The sequence below is a fragment of the Nannospalax galili genome, unplaced genomic scaffold (assembly GCF_000622305.1).
Source record: "Nannospalax galili isolate Female #2095 unplaced genomic scaffold, S.galili_v1.0 scaffold3, whole genome shotgun sequence".
NCBI lineage: Eukaryota > Metazoa > Chordata > Mammalia > Rodentia > Spalacidae > Nannospalax > Nannospalax galili.
The window spans coordinates 1,046,106-1,063,485 of record NW_008351466.1 but is presented as its reverse complement, the minus strand read 5'-3'; the positions used below and the strand labels follow the sequence as shown (position 1 = coordinate 1,063,485).

The window sequence follows — 17,380 nt, the reverse complement described above, 5'->3', positions numbered from 1 at the left end:
TTGATGTTAGCACATAAGACATAAGGCCTTAGAGTCAGGACACCAATGTGATCTCCAGGTTTGGAATATTGGGTGATTCAAAGGGAAGGATGAAAAATTATTTCAGAGAAAACAGAGGGTTCATTAAATAAATATGAAACACTGTTGTTCATCACAGTGTGTCCACAAAGGACAAGTTGCATTGCCACAAATTTATCATGTTAAGCAAGTTATTTTATCACTTAGGGTAGCATTTCATCTACGAAAAGGAGGGTGTTGAAGTCTTAAATCCTACCTGTTTTACATTTCTCTGAGTCTATTAAATGATTAAAATCATGAAAAATGGCTCAATAAAAATTTCAATTTTACTTAAAAGCAGCTATCAGAAAAAAATGAACAGTCTCAATTTTTATGCATGAGTAAATGAGTTTGTCAAACTACTCTGAAAACTATGCTGAGATGTGGTAGTCATTTCTGCTCCAGTCTTTCACAAATACTCCAACTTAACCTTTGATTATTTATGCGTGTCTAAGATGGCAGATTTTCTCCATATAATTTGCCTAAACTTTATAGGAATGTTTCAGCTTCAAGTCAGTGAGAGGCATAACATTTATACATTTTCTCTTATTCCTAAGTCTTTTTTAAAAAAGAGATGACAAATTGTAGCCCAGGCTGTCCTGAAACTCATTTTGTAGCCCAGGCTGGCCTCGAACCTGGGTTGATGCACCTCCTTCAGCCTCCCCTGTGCTGGGATTACAGGTGCAACCTACCACTCTGGGCTTTATTCCTAATTTAGTGGAGATTAAATTTGGGGCTAAAATCAGACCTCAGACTGAATTTTTGTTGTTTCGTCCAGCTTCTTAAAAAAAAGGCTTATGTAGCTATTTATTTTCAGTATAGTTTATTTAGTTTTTATGCATTTCATACAATAAACCTTAATCATATTTAGACACCCTCCTCCTTCCGTACCTCTACATACCCCCTCACCAGATTTCATGCATTCTGTCATATATGTTAAGGCCTATCTGTTCAAGCTTTTGTACCCAGATGTCCCTCAGTGCAAGTTCATCCACTGGAGTCTAGTCAGTCTATCTAGAACCACTTCTTTAAAAGATTATCAGCTCTCCCTCACCCAATAAAAGTCAGTTGTTAACAGTTCCTTGGCTAAGGTTGGAACCTGCTACCCATTTCCCCAGCTCTTAGCTGGGTTTTGTCTGATTGAATAAGCATGCGTCTTGTGCATGCTGTCACCATTGTTGTAAGTGCATATGAGCAAGTTCCCAGAGGCCTGAAAGCCTCTGTTTCCTTATGTTCATGCGCCATTCCTGGGGAGAAATAAGATTATTTATCTATTTATTTTTATTTTATGTGTATGAGTGCTTTGCCTGTATGTTGTGTGCCCATGTTGTGCAATGCCCATAGAGGCCAGAAGAGGGCGTTGGATTCCCAGGAACTGGCGTTACAGATGGTTCTTACCCACTATGTGGGTGCTGGGAACTGAACCCAGGTTCTCTGCAAGAACAATCAGTGCTTTTAACCACTGAGCCATCTCTCCAGCCCCTTAGTTTCTTTAGGATCAGTTGATTCTTCAAGGTTAGGATTATTTATTTACATGTTGACAGTTGACCACCTTCAGTCGATTAACATCTGACCCAGAACACGTTTTTAGTAAACTTGGGAGGTTATTTGTACCCATCATCAGCGAAAGGCAGGCTGATCTAATAGTTTCCTCTGGGTCCCTTGTTCCGCAGGAGACGGGCCCAGACGGGGGAAAAAGCTGCCTTTACTGTGAAGTTTACCGCTTCATATTTTTCTGAAGATCGAGTCCCAATATTGGGGGTCAAAGTAGGGAAAATGAATACCATACTTGATCCTGTCAAACTCAAGTATCTAGACAGTTCTGTTATGCACAATCTCACTAGAACGCAGAGAATGCCAGCCAATCGCCGGACTCCAGCAGCAACAGCCGGTTGCAGGCCCAGGTAGGTGGGGCCTGCCGCCTTTGTCAGGAGTCTGCGTCATTCTTGGCGCGGGCGCTATCTCCCGCAGTTGAGTCGCATTTCAGCCAATCAGGTTTCCGCTGAACTCATTCCTCCGCAGCTGCCGCCGCTGGTGTCCGCAGAGGCGCATGCGCAGGGCGGGGCCGATGCCTTTGAATCTCTGTGGCGGGTTTTGGCTTCCGGAGGTTGTGGGACCGGAGAGGCGGTCAGGTGAGGTGCTTTTAAAAAACGGTGCAAACTGGGGGGCTCTGAGATCGCCGGGAATATTCTGAGACGTGAGGGCGAGACTATCCTGCAAAGGGTAGCGGGATAGGGTCTTCTTCCCTGGCCTCAGGAATCTGCCCAGTGGGTGAGTCGTCTTTGCCAATTTGGCCATTGGGTGGGCTGGTTCCTTGGGAAGGGCCAGGATAGTTTGCTCAGTGGAGTCAGAAGCTGCTCCCTCGCTCTTTTGTAGAATTCTCAGAAACAGCCCATCGATGGACCTCCCTCCCTCTGACTTGAACGTGGGTGTTGTTCTCCTGTACTGGCCTCATCTGTTCTAGAAAGATGAGATTGAATGTCATTCCAGCCATTCCCTTAGTTTTTCCCACTTAAAGGCAAAAATTTAGAAGTCATGTTTCGTTCCTTATTAAGCCATTCTTGGTTCCCTTTACCTATTCTAATTCTTTTTATTTTTGTTTTCTTAACAGTCTGCCCAGGCTGCCTTTAGTATTTGTGCTGCCGGAGCACGCACCCAGTCAGCTTCTAAAAACATACTATGAATCTGTCATCTTTTCTCCATTTCTCCATGGCTACACCTTAGGCCTACTGAAAACTAGTCATCTGTTTTCTTCTTCAAGAGCCTGGTGTCTTCCCACCACTCCTTGTACTCTAGTCTGCCCCCTACGGGTAAAATGCCCTCCTTCTACTGTAGTTTCTCATGACACTGAAAACTCAGTCTTTACTCCTGGCCTACATGACCCAATATGATCTCCCTGGTTACCTTTCTGACTTCATCTTTTACTACCTCTTTTTCTCCACCCTGTCCATACTTGTAGTATTGCTTTTTCTTTGATACATAAAACTCTTTCTTGCTTTACGGTCTTCGTATGTCTTCCCTGTGAAATACTCTCCCACTAGATATTTTTAAAAATATTTTATTGGGTTTTTGTGCATTTTATATAATAGATCATAAACAAATTTCCTGATAGATCTTCACATGCTACATTCCTTCATGGTTCTCAGATTTTACCCTAAAGGTTACCTTAGAGAGGCTCTCTCAGAAAACATCCTTCAAAGTAGACTTCCACTCCATCCTATTTTTATCATGTCACTGACTGAACTATATTCATCATTAGTCTCTTATTCATTGACTTATTCCCCCCTCTGTATCCACCCCCACTCCAGTGTAAGTTTCAAGAACCTTGACTGTTTATTTTTATGTCACTGGTTATTAGACTTGTGTTTGGCATAAAGATGATACTCAATAATTATTTATTGAATGCATGAATTAATAAATGGATAGTGTTTCTACTCTGGATACTACTTTGGCTTTTTAATTTTAATTTTTTATTTTATGTGTATGTGTGTGTTAAGTGCACCTGTGTCATGCAGTGCCTGAGGAGGTCAGAAGAGGAAGATGGATCCCATGGAACTGGAGTTATGAATGGTTGTTAGCTGCTATGTGGGTGCTGGGAAGTGAGCCTGGGCCCTCTGCGAGAGGAGCCAGTGCTCTTAACTGCTGAACCATTTTCTAGCCCATTACTTTGGCTTTTTAAATTGTGCAGTTTTAACATAGTACTGATAAAGAAGGGAGCATACAAATTGAAAGCAAAATCAAGGAGGAGTAGAGAAAATAGGAGTGGACACAGATGAGCTCATGAGATGGAAAGTTTTTGTACTTGCTTATATGATGTAGCCATTTTAAGAGGGAACTTACATTGTCAGGGTTCAGCTGATATGTATTATATTGGCAGGTTGTTAATTTATTTCTGTTTAGGTCACAGGCTTTCTGAAAAAACTAACCTATGGATTATGTCTCTTGAATTCTTGTCAGTTGATATATTGCATGCCTGTTTTATATGGGAATGCAGGCAGATATACTCCTTGTCTCTGGCTGATTAATGGTAACTTGACTTTTGTTTCTATCTAGAATATATACAATGATGTCAACTCAAAGGGCAACTAAAAACTCTCAGGTAAGAACTAGAATTTCACAGGGTAGTAATAGTTTTCAGACCAGCCTCTCATCCTGGGAAGTAAAACAGAAATCAAGTGGCTCGAAACTAAACAGTTCAATGGAAGATTCTAAACATCCTGATGATCAACCAGAAGATGATCTGCAAAGAGCCGTGAAATACTTTGAGAAAGGTAAAGGCAGATTGTTTTCTTTATAAAAGTGCTGTTTCTTCATTTTCATTTGTTTATCCTTTTTTTTTAAAAAAAAAAAAAAAAAAAAAACAAGGTTTCATGTGTCCCAGGCTGGACTCAAGCTCAATATGTAGCTGAGAGTGACTTTGAGCTCCTTACCCTCCTGCTTCTCGCTCCTGAGCACTGAGATTACAGTATGCATCACCATGCCTGGTTTATGTGGCTCTGGGGATCGAACCCAGGGCCTGGTGCATGTTTGGCAAGCACTCTACCAACTGAGTCAAAGCCCCAGCTCCTGAAAGTTCTATTTCTCTAAGAAGATTCCCATCCTAAGAGCTGGGTGTGGTGGCGCATATACCTGTAATCCCAGCACTGGGAATAGGGTTAAGGTAAGAGGAACATAAGCTAACAGTTAGCTTGGGCTACATAGTGCAAACCTGTCAAAAAAAATTCCAGTCTTTTTCCTAAAATTTATTTGAAGGAAAGCATATTTTTATTCATTCAAGTTTTTATCTAATAGACATTTATTGAGAATTTACTATATAACAAAATGATGCATATCAAAGACAAAGCAAAACATCTTCCCAGCAGAGTGGTTGCCATATTGTTACACATTGTGATCATCCAGGAATCTTTAAAACATACGAATGCAAGCCAGTTGCTGATGCACACCTTAATCCCAACACTGGGAGGCAGAGGCAGATGGATCTCTGTGACCAACCTGGTCTACACACCGAGTTTCAGGCCAGCTGTTGCTATAGGGAGTGCTGTCTCTAAAAAGAACCCCCCCAAAAAACCCCAAAAACTTATTTATCTTTTACATACTGATTTTGTTGGTATGGGATATAATCTGTCACTGTTACTTTTTAAAGGCTTCTACATAAACCTCGGAAGATTTGCTCAGTTGGTAAAGTGCTTGAGGACCTGAGTTCAAATTCCTAGCATCCATGTAAAAAGCTGGGCACAGTGGTATGTGTTTGTAATGCCAGAGTTAGGGAGGAGGAGACAGGAGGATCTATGGAATGTGCTGGCCATACAATCTAGCTGAATAGGTGAGCTCCAAGTTCAGTGAGAGGCCCTGTCTCAAAAAATAAAGTGACAAGTGATAGAAAGACATCCAGTGTTAGCCTCTGTCTTCTACACACATACATGCACTCGCACAAAACAGGTACACACACACACATAAACGCACAAACACACATATACACACACACAAAGACTTTGTGCTTTCAATGCACTGCAGAGTTTGGGAATTATAGTATTAGAAGAGGTTATAGTTTAAGTTCACTGCTTTCGTTTAGTATATAGCAGTAGTGTCGGGGCATGATGGGAGTGTTCCTCACTGAAGATACCGTGGCTGCTAAATATTGAACATTAAAGACTCAAGATTTTTTAGGAGGACATTTATTGAATAAATGTATTCCTTTAGAGAATACCTAGGTTGTTTTTGTAATTGTTGAGGTTGAGGACAAAAAGAATTTTAAAGGTCTCACTTTTTTATGGTTGTTTCTTTTTCTAGGTCCCATGAAAACATTACGGAGTAAAGACAAAATCTTAGAAAAACACTTGAAAACTGTGGAAAATGTGGCTTGGAAGAATGGGTTAACTCCAGAAGCAATTGATATTCTATTAAATGTGGCACTCAGTGGCAAGTTTGGTATGTTGAGGAGATACATTTGTCTGTTTGCTGTTAGTTTTGCCTTTTGAGACAGTTTTGATTTGATTTGTGAGACAGGATCTTGTTGTGTAGCTGTAGCTGGCCTAGAACAAATAGATTGGGGTGGCCTTGAGCTTGCTTTGATCCTTGTGCGGTACTTCTTCTGCCTCTCTCGAGTGCTGGGATTACAGGCACGCATTACCATACTTGACTGCCTTTTCAGATTCTTTTTTTTTCCTTTGGGTATTTTTTTTTTGAGACAGGGTCTCCCTGTAGCCCCAGCTGGCCTAAAACTCTCTATGTAGACCAGGCTGACCTTAAACTCACAGAGGTACGCCTGCCTCTGCCACCCTAATGCTGAGACTAAAGGCATGTGCCACCACACCCAGCTTCTTTCAGATTCTTTGATAATTAGATTGTTCATTGGAATCAGTTGCACTATTGTCTTTGTAAGACCAATCTGATAAGATCAGAAAATGGGATTTCTTCTGTTTAGACTACTTCATGAGCCAAAAGTTTCTGTCTGCATATTGCTGAAAGTAACCAGTAACCTTGTCTTTACAAATAAAATGCATGGATTCTCGTAACCCAACATATGTAACCATTTTTGACATTTTTTTCCTTTAGAACCACAGATAATCATTGAAATAATGTTCCCGGAAGGGGCCTTAAGACATCACTTAGTCTGTTTCATTGCTTTAGGTTTATTTACCTGACAAGTTCCTATTACACTGACTTCATTCCAGTGTTTCTGACCTTAACAGCCAAGACGCCTTCTTCTTTTGGGTATTTTCTGTCTTAAGTTCATTGTTTTGGGGGTAGAGGTAGGAGAGATTCTTAGAAATACTACTTGAACACCATTGTTTTTACTCGAAGCAGTCTCTCATCCAGATTCAGGTGTGCAAGGTAGCTTATCTTCATTTTAAAGATGGACCAGCAACGTGGCTCATCAAGTAAAGGCCTCTAAGCTTGATGACGTGAGTTCATTCCCCATGACCCACACAGTGGAAGGAGAGAACTGACTCCCACTTAGTTGTCCTCTGAACTCCACATACACGCCCAGGTATTCCTACACACACACACAAACACACACACACACACACACACACACACACACACACACCACACACACAAATACATAAATACTTTTTAAAAAGATAAATGAATGTTTGAAAAAGATTAAAAATACAAAGATGTGAAAATAGGCACAGATTGGTTAGAGACTTTCTTAACATCAGAACTAGAACCAGGAAAATTAGATCTCCCAAATCTCATTCTAGTGTTTATGCCCGACATTGACACTGTTTTCTCTGCTTAAAAAATGGTACAGCTATCAAAATTCTGTGCTTTAGATAATGAGTATTTCCTGGCCTTTGCGTATTAGTGTATACCCTTCCATTTTGCGTGCGTGTGTGTGTGTGTGTGTGTGTGTATACTTTAAGAGTAACATTACTGGCTGACTCAGTATACGACTCTGAAGTATTTTATTTTTGTTATTTTATCTGATTAGTTCTATGTATTTTCCTAGAAATTTAAGCCAGACTTAGATGGATTTGTTCTTACAGGTGGTGGTTTCATAGGTGCTGGTTTCATAGGGTTTGGTTCACATGCCTTTCCAGGAATCTGTATTTTATCCATTCCCTTCTCCCCTTGAAATATGTAGAATGGACTGGGCATGGTGGCTTTAATCCTAGCATTTGGGTTGGAGAAGCAGGTGGATGGATCTTTGATATTGAGGCCAGCCTGGTCTACATAGTGAGTTCTAGGTGAGCTGAACTATAGGGAGACCCTGTCTCAAAAGAAGAAAGAAAAGAAAAGAAAAAAGAATGGGCAGATGTTTTTCTTAATTTTTTTTTGAGACAGGGTCTCCTGTAGCCCCAGCTGACCTGGAACTCAGTATGTAGACCAGGCCAGTGTTTTTCTTACTTTTTTTTTTTGGGTCTTTTTGAGACAGGGTCTCTCCCTGTAGCCCCAGCTGACCTGGAACTCACTATGTAGACTAGGCTGGCCTCGAACTCACAGAGGATCAGCCTGCCTCTGCCTCCCGAGGGCTGGGATTAAAGGCGTGTGCCACCACGCCCAGCTTTTTTTTCCTTTTTTTTTTTTTTTTGGTTTTTTAATTTTTTTTTTAGAAAGGGTCTCCCTGTAGCCACAGCTGACCTGGAACTCACTATGTAGACCAGGCTGGCCTCGAACTCACAGAGATTCGCCTGCCTCTGCCTCCCACTTAATTTTTTTTTAATTTTTGAGAATTTCATACATGTGTATTTGTCTTTGCGTTATATTCATACCTCCCAGTTCCCCATCAACTCCCCCCATGTCCCCTCAGTCCTTCTCACTATCTTGTCCTCTTCTTTGATTATTGTTACATATCCATCCATACATATATACTGAGCCCATTTAGTGGTTCTCGTGTGCCCTATTTAATATTTTTAATTTTTGGTTGGTTAAATGTATAGATGCAGAACCTAAGGAACCTGTAAATTCTGATTGTGTAGCTAATTGATTTTTGTCACTGTGGCAAATACCTAAGGAAGAATTCAATATAGTTTCAGAGATTTTAGTCCATGGTCAGCTGGTTCCATTGTTTCTGTGCTGGAATGAGGCATGGTCTGATATATCAGAAATTAGGGGTCAGAAATTTTTCTTGATATACACGAAGTATTGAGGTATTTCAAAATACATGTCTCAGGCTCTAGAAATTTGGTTTTAAAAATTGAAAGGAGCCAGATGTGGTGGTGCACGCCTTTAGTCCCAGCACCCGGGAGGCAGAGACAGGCGGATCCTCTGTGAGTTCGAGGCCAGCCTGGTCTACATAGTGAGTTCCAGGCAACTGGAGCTACAGGGAGACCCTGTCTCAAAAAGACCGAAAAAAAAAAAAGACAAAATAACAAAAAAGACAAGAGGTTGGGGATTTAGCTCAGTGGTAGAGCACTTGCCTAGCAAGCACAAGGCCCTGGGCTTGGTCCTCAACTCCGGAAAAAAAAAAAAAAAGACAAAATAACAAAATTGAAAGGATAATCTCTGGACCAAGTGGGTGTGGTGATGCACATATGGAATCCCAACCATTGGGAGGCACAGGATTGCTATGAGTTTAAGTCTAGCCTTGGCCACAAAGCAAGACCCTGTCTCAACAAAGCAGAAACAAAACAAACCCTGAGAAAAATAAGAATAATCTCTGGATTTTTATTGTTCCATTTACTTATTTATTATTTATTTATTTATTTATTTATTGTTTTTGTTCCTTTTGTTTTTATATTATGTGAAATTTGCTGAGGTCCAATGTGACCATTGTAATTGTAATTCCTTTTTCTCTCTTAGTTGTTTCCATGATGTTCTCCATACTAGATCATTATGGTTAGCTCTTCGGGCGCTTGGGGGAATTTGAAATGCATATTTAGGAAGTAGTAGTTATGCTAGAAATGGCATCAGAGTGCATAGAGACTTTAGGCCTTTTAGAAATTAATATTGAAAGTCCCTGGGAAGAATAGAGTAAACGTTGACTCTTCCCTTTGAATTTGGTATATAGGTAGGAGGTTATTGGTGAGGCAGTTTTCAACTTTAAAAGGGTTAGTGGATGGGAGTGGGAGACAATAGAAGCAATAAAACCTAGAATCCTCAGAGGAAAAGCAGAGTTTTTCATTCTTCGGTTTTTTTTTAAGCCTGACATCACTGCTTCCTTCTCCACAAAATGATGGAGTAGAAATTGATGAGAAATACATTAATTCTTGGAACCTTAATGAATATAACTTGATAAAGGATATATGGAAAGCCAGAGAGCTGGATGGAAACATGAGACTAATATAGAATGATTTGACAGCAGCCAATCCCAAGGGGACCTGTTCCATTCTGCTGCCTTCCCCAATTTTAGGGAAAGTACAGGACACAAACCTATTTTGTAATTATTTTTTTTAAAGGTTAAAAATTTTTTTTTATTATTTTTATTTTGAGCTGCCCATGTGGGCGCTAGGAACTGAACTCAGTTCTTTTGCAAGAGCAACATGCATTCTTAACTGCTAAGCAGTCTCTCTATCCCCTATTCTTTTTTATTCTTAAATGAAACAACTCATAAAGATGCCTGTCTGTAGCTTTAAATCAAGAGTCTATTGTGTCATGATAAAACTAGAATGAAAAATATTTTGAAATTACCCTGTAGTTGAAAGGCTTTTGTTGAGATATAATTCACATGCTATAAAATTGATGATACTTTCAAAATGGAACATGTTGGGGTGAGGATATAGCACAATGATAGAGTGCTTGTGTAGCATGTGTGAGGCTGTAGGTTCATTCCCCGGTACCAGAAAAGTAAAAAGGAAGTCCTAAGAAAAAGCCGCATTGTATTTTTTGCATATTTCCTGAGTCATACAGTCATCACAATTGTCAAATATTTTCATTGCCTCAAAAGGAAACTCGCCAGGTGTGGTGGCATATGCTTTTAATCCCAGCACTCAGGAAGCAGGTGCAGGCGGATATCTGAGATCTATGCCAGCCTGGTCTACATAGCAAGTTCCAGGCCTGCTGGGGCTATAGGGAGACCCTGTCTCAAAAAACAGCAAAAAGGAAGCTCATTTCTCATCCCTTTCCTTTTTTTCTTCTCTTTTCTTTTTTTTCTCCCTTTGCTTTTTTTTTTGAGACAGGGTCTTGCTGTGTGGCTTAGGCTGGCCTCAAACTTGTTATCCTCTTGCCTCAGCCCCTTGAGTGCTAAGATTATAGGCCTGTACCTCCACGACTAGCTCTTAATCCTCTTTTTAAAAAAGATATATTTTATTATTTCTATATTATGTGTATGAGTGTATTGTCTGCATGTAAGTAAGTGCATCCATGTTGTACAATCCCCACAGAAACCAGAAGAGGGCATCCGATTCCCTGGAACTAGAATTATGGACGATTGTCAGCTGCCATGTGGGTGCTGGGAACAGAACTTGGGTCTTCTGTAAGAGCAGTCAGTCCTCTTAACCACTGAGCCATCTCTCTAGCCTCATTAATCCCCTCTTTTTAATAGAAATATTTGGGTCAAATAATTGGCTTTAGGTGCTGGGGAGACACCCTAGTAGGTAAAGTGCTTGCCATACGAGGTTGAGAACCTGAGTTTAGATTACCAGTACCTACATAAAAACCAGGGGTGGAGGCATGCACTTACAGTCCCAGCACCAAGAAGATGGAGACTGGAGGATCCCTGGGGCTTGCTGACCAGCCAGTGTAGCTGAATTGGTGAACTCCAAGTTTGCTGACAGTCCCTGTCTCAAAAAATAAGGTGAGAGGGCTGGAGAGATGGCCCAGCAGTTAAAAGCATTGGTGGCTCTTGCAGAGAGGACCTGGATTCAGTTCACAGAACCCACAGGATGGCTAACAACCATCAATAACTCCAGTTCCAAGGGATCCAATGTCCTCTTCTGGACTCTGGACATTGTATACAGGTGGTATACTTACATACATGCAGACAAAACACTCATGCATATAAAATAAAAATAAATAAGGTGGAGCGCAATTGAAGAAGACACACAATATCAACTTCTGGCTGCTTATAGATGTGTATATTTGTGCGCACACCTGTATATACATATACACACATGCATACAGACTTAGAAAATATTTGACTTTATAGTTTCTTTTTCTTCCTTTCCCCACTTCCCTCCCTTCCTCCCTCCCTCCCTGCTTCCCTCCTTTCATTTCTTTTTAAGACAGCGTTTCCCTGTCACCCCAGCTGGCCTAGAACTCACTATGTAGACCAGGCTGACCTCGATCTCAGAGATTGTTTTGCCTCTGCCTCCTAAGTTATAGTTTCTCTTAGATGCTGAAGTTACAGTTTTTTCAGACCTTGAACCCAGGGCTTTCACTATGTAGGAGAGTACTCTACCACTGAACTTTATTGCAAGCTCTATAATTTTGTATTAAACAGCAGTTCATGGTAATGATGAGAGATAATAAATATAAACTGTTGGTTTTTATTAACCCTCAATACGAAGGGCAATTTCTATGACCCATAGTGAATACTACTAGTAAAGGAACAATTGAGACACTAGAATGTAGTTTCATTTAGAGTTGGTCTGCTTTCCAGGGAATGCTGTAAACATGCGGATGTTGAAGTACATGATTCCAGCAACTCTGATATCAGAAGATTCTGTGGTTAAGGCAGTATCCTGGCTCTGTGTGGGCAAGTGTTCTGGTAATACCAAGGTAAGCTTTTTAAACACTTTGATGATGAGTCCTTCAGAATCCACTGAAGGGCTGGCAAAAAGCTGCTTATGGAGTAATGGAGGTGTCCTTTCGTGCTTAGCCTGTGGTTTTGGAACAGTGTAGTTTGATATAAGGACTCTGTTCGAACAGAAATTTTTACTAAGAAATAAAAATCTCTTATCCTACTTTGCTAGAACCTTCTAAAATAGTACCGAGGAGGAATTAAAGCTCTTCTGTGCCAATTAGTTATATTTCTCTAAAAAGTATTTTCTCTCTTGATAGGTACTTTTTTATCGTTGGTTGGTTGCAATGTTTGACTTCATTGATCATAAGAAGCAAATTGGTTTGCTCTATGGCTTCTTTTTTGCTTCGTTGCAAGATGATGCACTGGTAAGTAAACATTGAACAGCATTGAGCTTCAGTCAGATACTATGTTTGTGTATATTGACATGCCATAGGTGCTTCATAGTGCCTCCTAATGTGTTTTCCATGCTTATTTTAAGATGGATTAAATGTACAGAAAGTACAAAAAAAGTTAACACAACAAACACCTTTGCTGCACTGTCTCTTAGATTAACAAATAGAAAATGTTGGCCATATTTGCTGTGTAGGAATGCTGCATATAGAGTTCTTTGAGTCCCTTTGCTAATTTAGCACAATGATTATCATTTCCCCCTTTTAAAACACTCCATCACAGTCCTTTGGGTGACTTACTCTGAATTTTTTTGATTAACATTGCAAAATCTTCATCAGAATTAATGGGAAGGAGAGCATTACATTTCATGAGTTGCAAATGGGCTGATTTTTATTAAATAGGGTAATTATTTCTATTAAAAACATTAATGCCTCTTAAGAAATTAATCTTTTGACCACCTAGAAGACTCTCAAAGACCATCAGTAGGTCACAGACCATGTAAGGCATACATCTAACCAAATTCCTCTTGCCTTTGGGAAAGGAATTCATCCATTGATTTCATTTCTGAAAATTCATATTCCTATCATGTTTCTTGCCTTGTTCTAGGTAGGCACCATAGAAGATTCAAAATGTAGCACAGAGTTTCTATACTCCAAGCATGTAATATCTCACAGGGGGATTAAGGAAATCAAATGAAGTTAACTAACAATTCAAGAGTTGAATTATGAAAAGATAGCAAATAACATGGATATAATAATTGCTATAATATTTATGAGAATGAAAACACTAAATCAGTGATTAGAAAAAGCATTATAAGGTGGCTGAAGAGGTGACTCAGTGGTTAAGAGCACTGGCTGCTCTTCTAGAGGACCCTGGTTCAGTTCCCAGCACCCACATGGCAGCCAACAACTGTCTGTAACTCCAGTTCCAGAGAATCCAACACCACCTTCTGGCCTCTATGGGCTTTGCACAATATAGGTGCACTTACATTCTGCAGGCAATATGCTCATATACATAAAAATAAGGGCCTGCCTAGAGAGATGGCTCAGCAGTTAAGAGCACTGGCTGCTCTTGCTCAGGACTTGAGTTTGATTCCTAGCACCCACATGACAGCTCACAACCATCCCTAATCCAGTTCCAGGGGATCTGACACCCTCTTCTAACCTCTGCAGGCATTGTAGAACATGAGTGCAATTACATACATGCAGATAATGCACTCATACACATAAAATAAAAATAATAAATAAAAATTAAATTTTAAGAAAAAAGAGAAAACATTATAAAATTTGTGGGCAATGAGCTGGGCCTTGAAAGAATGAATTGAATTTGGAAATTTTTGTTTGTTTGAAACAGGGTCTCTCTAGCTCTGTCTGACTAAGAACTTGCTATGTAGAACAGCTAGCCTTGAACTCAGATATATGCCTGCTTCTGCCACCCCAGTGTTGGAATTAAAGGCATGTGCCACCAAGCCCTGTGAATCAAGGCTATGATAGGAAAAAATGTTTGATTTGAGGGGAAGATTTTAGGCAAAATTGAGAGGTGTGTAAATTGTGGTTTAAGAGACCCTAAATAGACCAGCCTGACTTAATTGAAGTTGGTATTGGGTGATAGTGGTTGGTGAGAATAAGAACTTGAGTTGAGGACTAAGTTTTAGAGGTTATTCGATTTGAAATTTAACTTTATTCTTTATACAGTGGAACAGTCCCTGAAAAATTTTCAGCATAATATGTTGAAAGCAACTTTATGGGGAAGGAAGTTATATCAAGTAGTGCCAAGTGGTATGACATAGGAGGGAGACTAGATGCAGGAAAACTAGCTAGGAAGCTGACGTGCATCCATGTAGTCTTAGGGAGAAATTCTCAGATGGTGTCTGAGGACCCTGGGGCTGCTTGAGATCGTTTCAGTTCTGACAGCTGGTCAGAATTATTTTCATAGTAATTTTGCAAATATTTAATAAATAGCAAGTATTGTATCAATTAAGTGACATTTTCACAATACTTTTGCAAGTAATAGCAAATAATTTATTTGCTATTTTCATTGTGTTAGCCTTGGTGCACTTTAGCACAAATTGAAGATGTGATACCAAACTATACTATACTAATAGTCATTGTGTTTTTTCACTACAGTAAAAAACAAAGCCAGGTGTGGTGGCGCACGCTTTTAGTCCCAGCCCTCAGGAAGCTTAGGCACGCGGATCTCTGTGAGTTAAAGACCAGCCTGGTCTACATAGCAAGTTCCAGGCCAGCTGGGGCTACAGGGAAACCGTGTCTCAAAAAAAAAAAAAAAAAAAAAAGAAAAGAAACTGCTAGTTTCACTTAAGAAAGTCCTAGGGCCCAGTGAGATGGCTCAGTGTTTTAAGGTTCTTGCCAGCAAGCCTGGCGACCAGAGTTTGATCCCTAGGACTCATGTGGTAGAAGGAGAGAATTGGGCTCCAAAAACTGACCTCCACCTCCACATAAGTGCTGTGTCACCAGTGTGCCCACAAATTCTCTCTCTCTCTCTCTCTCACACACACACACACACACACACACAAACTGAATAAATAAATGTAAGAAAAAGTTTTTAAAAATCTTCTGTGAAACAAATTAATCCATTGATTTTGTTAAATCTTGACCTTGGGACTTGCCTTTAACACTGTATGATGGACTGGGGAGTACAACCAAAGCCATCTTGCATGCAGTGGTGATTTTGAGAAAGAACATTTGTGTGATGGAGCTGTGAGCTAAGCTAAATACTATTTTCATGAAACACCATTTATTTGAGAACGGCAGACATATACTATATGGTGCTTCAGTCTTGGGGCTTTGGAAGACATTGATAATGAAGAAAGCAAAATACCATTTCAAAGAACACAACTAATAATATTTGGTTACCACTGATAAAATTTGAACATTCAAGAGAAATCGTGAGGCTTGGAAAATTCATATCTGTTACCTGGTACCTTTTTTGTGTATTTCGTTTTTTCTTTTTCTTTTGACAGAGGGTATCTCACATATCCCAGGCTAGCCTTGAATTTCTTATGTAGCTGAAGATGACCTTGAACTTCTGCTCCTTCTGTCTACCTTCTGAGTGCTGGCTTTACAGATGTGCACTGCCACATGTGGTTTCATGGGGATTGAATCCAGGGCTTCATCCATGCTAGGGAAGCACTCTACCTACTAAACTAGCTACATCCCCATCCCTAGGTACCTCTTAAATAGTATATAACCGGATTTTTTCTGTGTGTGGTGCTAGGTTGAGAAAGTCATACAAGCATTTTAATGTAGAGCTTCATCCCAGCCCTTGGATTTTGTTTGATTTTTCTTTTTACTGAGAGAATTCATTTGTTTGCTTTTGTGATTGTCACTGTGGTAGAAATGTGAAAATACCTTGAATTTTTAAAATGACTTTTCCTTTTTAAAATTTTATTTATGTGTATGAGTGTTTTGCTTGTATTTATGTAAATGCACTCATGCATGCGATGCCTGTGGAGGTCTGAAGAGGGTTTCACATCCCCTGGAACTAGAGTATAGATGATTGTTAGTTGCTTTATGGATGCTGGTAACTGAACCCGGATCCTCTGTAACCACTGAACCATCTCGCGAGCCTTGCTCACACTAATTTCTATTCCCAACAGCAATGTATAAAGGGGTTCCAAGTTCACCATATCTTCGCCTATAGTTGTTACTATCTGATTTCTTTCATGTTTTAAAAATTATTTTTATTTATTAAAATTTTGTTTATGTACATGAGTGTTTTATATACATGTAAGTGCACCCATGCATGCAATACCTGCAGAGACCAGAAGAGGGCGTCAGAGTCCCTGGAACTGGAGTTAGGGAGGGTTGTTAGCTACCATGTGGGAGCTGGGAACTGAACCCAGGTTCTCTGCAAGAGTGCTCTTAACCACTGATCTGTTGTTCCAGTCCCACTTTTGTTTTGTTTTTGTTTTTTTGAGACAGGGTCTCACTGTAGCCCCAGACGGCCTGGAAGTTGCTATGTAGACCAGGCCTTCATTTCACAGACATCCTCCTACCTCTGAGTCCCAAGGACTCCCAAGTGCTGGGATTAAAGGCATGGGCCACCACACCTCTATTATTATTATTATACCTCTATTATTATTATTATTATTATTACTACTACTACTACTACTACTACTACTATTATTTTGAGGCAGCATGGCTTATAGCCCAGACTGGCCTTGAGCTCACTGTGTAGCCAAGGATGACTTTGAACATCTGATCCTCTTCTCTCCACCTCCAGATTGCTAGGATTACAGGCATGTACCACTATGCCTGTTTGTATACAGTGCTAGGGGACTGAATTTAGGGATTTGCTTTGTGAATGCTATGCAGGTACTTGACCAACTGAGCTATATCAGTAGCTCCTGTCCCTGGTTTTAATTTTTTTTTTTTGCGACCAGGTCTCATGTAGCCCAGGATGACCTCAAACTCATTATGTAGCCATGTCTGACCTTGACATTCTTTATACTCCTAGCTTTATGTCATAGTTGGGATCACCAGAATGTACTACTGTGCTTGGCTTTTTCTGAGTTTTTGAGTATAGCTATCTTAGTGGGCGTGAAATCACATTTTGTTGTTTGTTTGTTTTTCTTAATTTTGTGCTGTTAGGGATGGAGCCCATGGCCTTGTACATGCTAGAGAACCACTGTACCTCCAACTACCTCTGAGGTATATCCCCAATCCTTCACTGTAGTTTCAATTTTTATTTGATGGCTAATGATGGTAAGCATCTTTTCCTGTGTTTACTGGTCATTTATATATCTCTCTGAGAGACATGTACTTAGATCCTTTGTCCACTTAA

General features: G+C 40.0%; 1 protein-coding gene across 2 annotated transcripts in view; it reads left to right on the top strand.

The window, feature by feature from the left end:
- Positions 1-2,072: 2,072 nt before the first annotated feature.
- The window catches only part of Cenpi (centromere protein I), a 109,200-nt gene continuing 93,892 nt past the window's right edge, over positions 2,073-17,380 (top strand). Inside the window, exons 1-5 of one of the 2 annotated variants that reach the window (XM_008848335.3) lie at positions 2,073-2,189; positions 4,111-4,328; positions 5,848-5,985; positions 12,044-12,162; positions 12,445-12,552. In XM_008848335.3, coding sequence (XP_008846557.2) covers positions 4,121-4,328; positions 5,848-5,985; positions 12,044-12,162; positions 12,445-12,552 — 573 coding nt within the window. In that variant the 5' untranslated portion in view covers positions 2,073-2,189; positions 4,111-4,120. Of the gene's footprint in view, positions 2,329-4,110; positions 4,329-5,847; positions 5,986-12,043; positions 12,163-12,444; positions 12,553-17,380 lie in introns of both variants that reach the window. The other variant, XM_029553655.1, reaches the window with a different exon arrangement.